This window comes from Gymnoscopelus braueri (genome assembly GCF_963280865.1).
Source record: "Gymnoscopelus braueri genome assembly, chromosome: 22".
NCBI lineage: Eukaryota > Metazoa > Chordata > Actinopteri > Myctophiformes > Myctophidae > Gymnoscopelus > Gymnoscopelus braueri.
Window position 1 is genome coordinate 8,166,580 of NC_137624.1, and position 8,774 is coordinate 8,175,353.

The window sequence follows — 8,774 nt, forward strand, 5'->3', positions numbered from 1 at the left end:
TCAGTTATGTAGACATTTGCTTACCAACTGCATGACTCATATGGTCACCAGAAGCTGCTGTTACAGTTGTTTACTATGCTGGCAGAGGTGGATAACAGAACATTGTGAAGATATTACTGTGTGAAGGCAGAGTGCTTCTGGTGTGTTTGGCGTAAACTAAAGACAGAGCTACTATATCATGGTGAGTGTTGGGAGTTTGTTCCCCTTTTTCTTTTCCAGGAAGCTCTGTGAAAGCCATGTCAAGCGAAGCGAATTTGTTTATGCAAGTGACTAACTGTGACATACTGTATTGAGATCATACTTTTCCCTTTTATACAAGTCGTGACTTTTTATCATGGTGCTAGTTTGTGAAAGTAATCACTGACATGATCATCTGAAACGAAACCAGGAAACCAGTGTGTGACATGACATGTGACTGCCATATAGTTATATTGTAAGTGTCAGTGAATTAATTAGCTGCTCAGTGCTCACATATACACTTTATAGTCTAGATCAGGGGTCTTCAAAGGTTTTCAGGCCAATGACCCCTTAGCTGAGAGAGAGAGAGATGAAGCAGGGACCCCCCACTACATTGTATATAATTGTGTCGCAGATTAAACTTTTTCAGATTTCATAGATAGCTTCATAGACTTGTTTGCCAGCACTATCATCAGTGTATGTTGTATTCATGTTAATATGTATTTTCAGACATTTAACACTTCGGCCCTCAGTACTTAGTAAACTTGACCTTTCACTCTGTACTTGGTCTGCTCTTTTTCCCTCTACACCAAACCTCTTTGCCAAAAATAGCCGATCTACAAGCTCACAACACCTCGCAGCGTGAGGCGTTGTGACTTGTGAGCTTGTAGATCTGCCATTTTTGGCTGAAGTTCTCCTCAGAAAAGGGTAGGGGTCAAGTGGTTAATGTAGAAAACACAAAGATTTGGCGGCCCCCCTGTAGTAACTCTGAGGACCCCCTATGGATCCCGGACCCCCTGTTGAAGACCCATGGTCTAGATTGTAATATATTATAACCCCCCTGAAACACAATCACATGCTGATGAGATCTCATTTAGAAAATGCCAGTCTAAGTTATTGTGACAAAATGTATCTGGACTTGTTTCAGTGCGGCTGGAGTCTTTCATAAACTTGCACACATAATGTAAAATGTAAGATGTTGTAGTTCATTGGTTCCTAACCTTTTTTTTTAAAGCTCTGGACCACTAGCATACTGTATTTTAAACAATCCTCAAGGGCCACCTGTGACTCCACCCTACCTCCCCCAAACAATTTCTATATATTTAGTGTATAAGAAGACATAAATATTTTCTGCTATATCTGTACCAAGTCATTTCAAGCTTTCTTCCCATCATTTAAAAAAAGAACTTGACTTATGCATTTATCATTTAAACATTTGAGACATTTAAGAAAGGCTGCTATATATATATATATACATACATACATACATACATACGTACGTACGTACGTACGTACGTATATATATATATATATATATATATATATATATATATATATATATATATATATATATATATTTTTTTTTTTTTTTTTTTTTTTTTATCATTTTAAAACATTGTCCCATGTAAGTACTGTATGCCATGGACCACTAGTAGTGACCACTGGACGAGAAAAAGTGTTGTGGTTTATTCCATGGGCAGGTATTTCTCACAAAATGTTTTACTGACCATACCTTCCCGTCTATTTTACAGGCTGACCCGGGTTCTCAACCACAAGAATCTGTCCCCTCCAACAGGATGGATACAGTGCAAGGCCAGGTCAATGAGGTTAAAGTTATACTGAAAGACAACATCAACAAAGTGCTGGAGAGAGGGGAGAAAATAGACGACTTGATTGGCAAGACAGATGAACTTCAAGCTACTGTAAGTATTACAGTATGTTGTCACCTCAATATTAGCATCAAAGTAATCATGACACATTTCTAAACTTAAATAGCAGATTGGCCAATTTCACAATTTTCTTTAAAATGTTACATTTTTGAAAATGGTAAAGATTTTTCCCAAAATAGGGACGTCCGGGTTAAGGTGGTTAACACCAGCTCTATTATCTTTTCTCAGGCTGACTCTTTCCAAAGAACATCTACGAAAGTTGCAAGGAAATACTGGTGGAAAAACATTAAGATGATGATTATAATTGGTGTCATTGTGCTGATTGCTGTTGTACTCATCATCCTGGCTGCTACAGGTGTCATTTAAGCCATGCACTCCCAAATGGGGATTGCAGGCTTTAAAAATGCAGGGGGCAGGAACCCAATGTGTAAATAACCATGTGATTTAGCGGTTCTCCTATGAGACATTCCGATCATCCTCAGTCCACTTAAGCCCTATCCGATATCTCTGCAAAAAAGCAATGCAGTGAGCCTTGGTAGATCTCTATGTTTTGCTATGATTTTCACAGGGAGGACAGGATTAAAGTGGTTAAAGATATTGTATTCTACAATTCAAAAGGCACCTGATGACTCTTGAAGTACAGTTTCACCCATTGTCTTATAAAAAATGTCAGAGCTGTATAACTTAATGATATGTGACCCATAAATGCCAAAGTACATACAGTAGGTCCTCAACACTCCACCAGTTGTTTAGTCATGGGCCTGAGAAGAAATAACATCTATCTATCAAGGTGTAAAAAATTATAAGAAATGTCAAAGTTTTTTTTTTTTTATACTTTTATTCTTTTTTTCCTTTCTCTTTTTCATTTTAACTCAATGTATATACTGTATTTTTGGACTGCCATATTGTAATAACATAAAGTCGTATTTGAGTGATATAATAAAATGTAAAGAAAAGTAAAACAACAGCCTAGATTATTTGTTTGCTAACACCATCCAATTCTATTTTGACAAAGCAATAAACATTGAACGGTCATCACACTTTGCACACAAAAAAACTATAACTAAAACGGCAGCTTATCTGAAATAACTTAGCAGTATTGTAATGAAACAAAACATCCAAATTTGAAAGCTTTGCGGGTTACAACAAATATAATGCTGAACACAAAGTAAATGTAGATCGATATTCTTCACCGGTCACAGTCATGTGAATCTTTTGCCTGGATGCTGTCACCTCTTCCGCCAGCGCTTCAACAGTGAACGTCATTCAATCTTCTCTTACGTTGAAGCCTAGAAAACAAATGGGACAGATAATCAGACATAAATCAACAAACACTTAAATCACTAATAAATAAATCATAGGAATCCCCCGTGCATAGTATGTCCAATGCGAACAATTATTTTAACATTAAAATTAAAAAACAGAAGTAAGTCCATAAGCTAGAAATCCTGAAGTGCAATAAATCGAAGAGGTCAAAGCCATATTACTTTATGAATACAAGAAGACTTCAATTGGTCAAAAATACACATTAAAGAAAACATTACATGCAAATTTCTGGAGATGTAGTGATACTTTGATTCTTCATGTTTTACAAAGGTTAAGAAGAGAATTTGTTAGAAGAAAATTAACAACGTTTAATAAGTGGTGTCTTTCCGTCGCTGTCACTAACAGAAAACAAAGCAATACATGTACAAAAATGAATGCACTTCTTCAACACAGTAGCGTCCAAGTGCAAACCAGGTTTTAGCTCATGGACTACTGGCTAACACTGCTACAAGGGCTAAATAAAGAAAGCAAGCATTTCAGATAAGATTAGGAATACATATTACTGGAAAGTCCAGAGAAAGCTGTACATATCCTTTGAAAAACAAATGTTAATTTTACATATTTAACCATTACTTGTGGGGGGAGTAAGGGCCTGTAAAAAATGACAATTACATTGTGTGTATTTTAAATTTTACATTACATACAGCAGAAAAACAATGAATTAAAAGAAAGATGACAAAAAGCTGGACGTGTCCCAATTTGTTTAGTTTTTAGAAAAGCTGATACGGGATGTTGTAAGACCATACCAAATGGCAGCATTCGAGAGCAGTATGCCTCTCGTACCCGGTCCGCATTGAGCGGGCCCTGAGAGTATCTGGGAGTCAGCTCATGGCCTGCAAGGAAGCTCCGCTGGCAGGTACAAACAAGGTATGTCAGAGTTAGGAGACAGAATACTTCCTTTTCTTTTTCCTTGCACATCCTTAGTAGCCACTTAAACCCTATACCATATACTTTGTTGGCCGGGGGTCCCCCAGGGATCTATACTTGCCCCCCCTACCCCCCCCCCCCCCCCCCTGCCCCCTACACCAAATCCCTTCGCCGAAAATAACCAACCTACAAGCTAACAACACGCCGTCTTGCGACGTGGTTGTGATCTTGCAGGATACAGCTATTTTCGGCGATTGTTCGCCCGTTACTATGACATGGCCGGAAGAATAGGGATGCTAGGGTTCAAGTGGCTACGTTTGGCATCCATTTACTGCAGTTAGGAGTGCTTTACCTGTTAACTTTACAGTTAAAACAATGGTGCAAAAGAGGCAGCAGAAGGCCGGCTGTTAAAAATAATCACCACAAAGACTGTAGTAGCCTCTATGTTACCACTACTGTAAAGCACTTGAGGGTACTGAGAAAAAAGAATTACAAGAAAGAAATTACACATATTGTTACCATACAGAAAGTTAACTATGCATATTACATTTGTATTTAGAGATTATGTTTTTGTTTTTTTAAAACATACCTGTAGATTTTGTCACGTTAATAGGGCTTGTAACTGTTTTGGTGACCACCACGCCTGGGCGACTTGCCGTATCCAACTGGCTGACCTACAAATGTCACCAACCCATTACATTTTATATTCACGTTCATGTTCAGACCGATGCAGTTATAACAACTCTTATACTTACTTGCATCAGTGTCGTGCAACTTAAGTAGCAGATCTACAAACTCACAATGTGTTGTGAGCTTGTAGATATGCTATTATAGGTGCACGGCACTGGCACACGACTAATATAAATTAGGCTTTAGGTGACACAAAGATTTATAATTTGTCAATGTGCTTCCCCGATGAAATGACTTACTGTTGTAGTCATCGTATCCATAGTAATTGTTGTAACCAGTGTAATCGTAGCCACCGTATCCGCCATATCCTCCACCGTTGTATCCATAATTTCCATAATTCCCGTACCCTTGATTCCAGTAGTCACCGTAACCTTGGTTCCAGTTTTGATTAGGCCCTGGATTTCAAAAGTTTATGGAAAGATACAATGCAGCTCAGAGGTCATACATATTCTAAATGGAAGTTGAATCATTTTAATCACTATGTAAACACAGCCAGCATGGGGCTGATAGCTTACTTGATTAGAGACTGGGCCCTTGTAGTATATCCGTATTTTCAACTTTTAAAAACACCAAATAGTCAAAAGTACTAACAGTAAATAGGCAAATATCGCTGTTAATCCCTTAAGCCCTATTAATGTATATATATATTTTTTAAATAGCTAATCTATAAGCTCACAATGTGTTGCGATGTGATACATTGTGAGCTTGTACATCAGCTACTCTTGAAAATATTTCAACAAAACATACATTTCTCCTATGGCATGTCCTAAAAGTGGTTAATGATCACTCTTTCCATAAGGTATAAAGAATTCACACTTATTATGGCAAGAGCCACAAACCAGGTTATGTACTCACCACCTCTACCCCGAGACCGGGGCGAGTATCCTCCTCTACCTCCCCAGGGTTGTTGCTGCTGATACTGTTCCTTGGACATTGCCACTTTAATTTCACACTAGTGGAAAAGACATTAGGATCACTCATCTCCTTTCACTTTCACCCATCACTGAAAACCATCTGTCCAATGAGACACAATGCCAGATAGAAATTAAAATGATTTAGACGGAGATGCTCATTTACTTTGCTCAGTCCTATATTGTGGAATTTCTTCTCCATAATCGTTTTAACGGGTTCCTCTTCTTTAAACGTTATGAAGCAGAACCCTCTCCTTTTGTTTGTCTTGTTCTCCATGGGCAGTTCGATGGATTCCACCTGTTCGTAAAAACAATGGACAGTTCATTTGAGCTTAATATACAGCATATATCCTCAGTGGTTTCCAAACTTTTTGTGATCAAGGCACACTTGTTGTATATTCATAGCAGATATAGCAGATGTAAAAACTTGAGATGCGTTGAGTTTTTAAAAACTGGTCCCTCTACCACAGTACAATTGAACTAAAGTAGAAATGCCGTAAAATAATCTTTAAAAATTTTAAATACCTAATGGCTAAACCGTTCCAACAAGCATACAGTATATTCATTTGAAATGAACTGTACCTCTCCAAAGGCACCGAAGTATTCCCTGATTTTCTCCTCAGGAGTGTCAGGAGACAGACCTCCAACAAAGATCTTCTTTATGGGCTCCTTGCTCTTCATTGCCTTGGCCTTTTTAGGGTCAATTACTTTCCCATTAAGTTTATGTTCCTTCTGCGTAGCAACCTTTATATTTAATATACAAATTAGAGAGAAACGAAAATACAAACAATGGGTAATTTGTTCATCACTTCGCCTATAATGACATGCCCAACATAGGGACACAAGGTTGAAAGTGAAGCTTGTATAGACATAAAATAAGAAGAAACACCACTAGTTATAGTTGAACTGTTGGTAAGCTGCCATGGTATATGCAGGGTAACCTATCACAAGCCATGTTATCACAAAACAAGGTACTGGTTGCACAGGGCAAAAATAGCAATTAGCTTCGGCATCACGCATTATTATTTGTTATGACTACGCAGCTTCGTCATTGATATATTCATCATAATGTGGCAGACAGACACACTACCTTATCAACACTATCAGCCTCTTTGAACAGCACAAATCCAAAGCCCCTGGACCTGCCCGTCATAGGGTCGAGCTTTAACGTGCAGTCGACAACCTCCCCAAACTTGTTGAAGTAATCTTTCAAGTCCTTCTTCGTCGTGTCCCAGCTCAGCCCTCCAACAAACATCTTCCTATACGAACAAAACAAAACAAGGGTTTTTCAGTAAACTATTATTGATACTCTTGTGAGGAGTACCCGCAGAGAAAATATATATCGTGGCTGTATATCTCCATAAATGAATGCCCTACTTGATCAATGATCATACTACAGTGTCATACAAAAGCATCAAAAGTAGCAGATCTGTAAGCTCAAAACGTGTCGCTTTGCGCCGCGTTCCGAGCTTGTGGATCTGCTACTTTTGATGCTTTTGAATTTGAATTTGAAACTAACAGTTTTGGACATACTGTATGAGGTTTCCACCCGACAGCGACGATATGTTCCATGGTACAGTACCACAAATACAAAATTGTGTATGTTAGAGATTAGATTAGATTAGAAATGTGTTTTCACTGGCCAGAAATATGTCTAAAAATATTTATCCAATATTTATATTGAAATATTGTTTTTCTGTGTGTGCATGGAGTGTGTGTGCATCATTTTGCCATGATAATTTTGGCTGTTTGTAGTTGCTAATATGATTATGATATGATTAGTTTTTTTTCTTTATCTTAGATTCTTGATACTCATCATAATACAATAAATATTGTGTGTTCTAGGTTCGGACTAGTAATTTAAAATCTACAAAGTAACTAGTAACTGAAGTTGTCCAATAATTGTAGTGGAGTAAAGGTCGGCCTACCATTTGCCTCTGAGATAATGGAGTAGACGTAAAAGTATTGAAAATTGGAAGTACTACAGTAGTACAGCAGACATACACCACTGTGTGTGTGTGTATATATATATATATATATATATATATAGTTATCGCACCCTTCATCCTCCTCGTTCTTGCTGGCATCGATCTTGGAGCCCTCTGACTCCCCTCCTCCTCCGGCGATGGGACCACCCATGGGCCCACCCTCCTCAGCACTGGCATCGGGCTGCATCGGATCGTCGTTGCTCGCCTCCCCATCATCCTCCTCCCCATCCTCCTCCTCCTCCTCCTCCTCCTCCTCCATTCTCATCATTGTCGCCTCCTCGTCGCCGAATTCCAGCTCCTCCGACATGTTCCTTTTTTTAATTTAAAGCCTAGCTGTTCGTTGCACAATTAAATGGCTTCTCCTTGTCTGTTAACGCCGGATTCACGTTATGTAAATAATATTTATATATATATATATATATCAGAATGGTTGCTAACGTTAAAACGTTATAATAACAACAACCAGACCTTAAAGCCAGTGGTTTTTAAACAGCGCTCCCTCGGCTCCAAGGCTGTAAAAAGCACTTTAGTTTGTGTATTTCTTCTCCTTTTTTTATAATTTGATAGCGGGTTTGTGTTATTTATCTTTTTTAGGTGAGTTAGGTTCTTCTTCTTCAGTCTCTCCGTCGTTTGCGATCAGCGTTGCCAGGTTTTGAGAGAGAAACAAGCAACCAGGTCTAGGAAAACAAGCCCAAAAGAAGCAACATAATGGGCCACATCACATGAGCGCTTGAAAACCCATATACATTGGCCAATCTACAAGCTCGCAACGCGTCGCACCGCGTTATGAGCTTGTAGATCGGCTATTTTCAAAAGAAACTTGGAAAAAACATTACTATTAATCTGGGGGTTCATCGTCCATGACATGAAAAAGGTTTGAGAACCACTGGTTTAAACAACATTAGACAACAAGCCCAAATAAGCAACTACAGTTTAGAAACAAGCCCCAAAAACCGCAGCCCGCAACTACCAATATTTACAATCAACTTGACAGAAAAATAAGCCCAAAGTCGCCTATAATAAGCGGACATGGCAACAATGGCTTGCGACGGTTGTTTCACCCACTTTATGCTTCGTCGTACGACGGACGGTGTCGCGCGTGCCGAAAATAGCCGATCTACAAGCTCACAGCGCGTCGTCTTCGC

General features: G+C 38.7%; 2 protein-coding genes across 3 annotated transcripts; one reads left to right on the forward strand and one right to left on the reverse strand.

Moving 5' to 3' along the window:
• On the forward strand, positions 1–2,812 carry LOC308078407 (vesicle-associated membrane protein 8). Its single transcript, XM_080419561.1, has 3 exons — positions 1–181; positions 1,710–1,880; positions 2,076–2,812. Exons 1-3 carry the CDS (start codon positions 179–181, stop codon positions 2,211–2,213), a joined length of 312 nt encoding a protein of 103 aa, XP_080275687.1. The 5' UTR covers positions 1–178; the 3' UTR covers positions 2,214–2,812.
• Positions 2,813–2,949: 137 nt separating this feature from the next.
• On the reverse strand, positions 2,950–8,774 carry LOC308078400 (heterogeneous nuclear ribonucleoprotein D0-like). 2 transcript variants are annotated; one of them, XR_013932511.1, is made up of 10 exons: positions 8,695–8,774; positions 7,701–8,306; positions 6,732–6,900; positions 6,224–6,385; positions 5,808–5,939; positions 5,586–5,682; positions 4,970–5,125; positions 4,630–4,714; positions 3,920–4,022; positions 2,950–3,136 (listed from the first exon to the last, which is right to left on the reverse strand). XR_013932511.1 is itself a non-coding variant. In XM_080419553.1 (8 exons), exons 1-7 carry the CDS (start codon positions 7,934–7,936, stop codon positions 4,647–4,649), a joined length of 1,020 nt encoding a protein of 339 aa, XP_080275679.1. In that variant the 5' UTR covers positions 7,937–8,761; the 3' UTR covers positions 2,950–3,136; positions 4,630–4,646. The 2 variants fall into 2 exon arrangements, 1 of the variants encoding a protein (XP_080275679.1); XM_080419553.1 differs by lacking the exon at positions 3,920–4,022 and having other exon boundaries at positions 7,701–8,761.

Excerpts from the sequence above, each read along its gene's own strand:
- LOC308078407 (XM_080419561.1), top strand. Across the intron at positions 1,881-2,075 it reads CAGATGAACTTCAAGCTACT|GCTGACTCTTTCCAAAGAAC; the intron begins GTAAGTATTACA and ends ATCTTTTCTCAG.
- LOC308078400 (XM_080419553.1), bottom strand. The coding sequence starts at position 7,936 with ATGTCGGAGGAGCTGGAATTCGGCGACGAGGAGGCGACAATGATGAGA. Across the intron at positions 5,940-6,223 it reads ACTTCGGTGCCTTTGGAGAG|GTGGAATCCATCGAACTGCC; the intron begins GTACAGTTCATT and ends TTTTACGAACAG. Across the intron at positions 5,126-5,585 it reads CCGGTCTCGGGGTAGAGGTG|GGCCTAATCAAAACTGGAAC; the intron begins GTGAGTACATAA and ends TTTGAAATCCAG.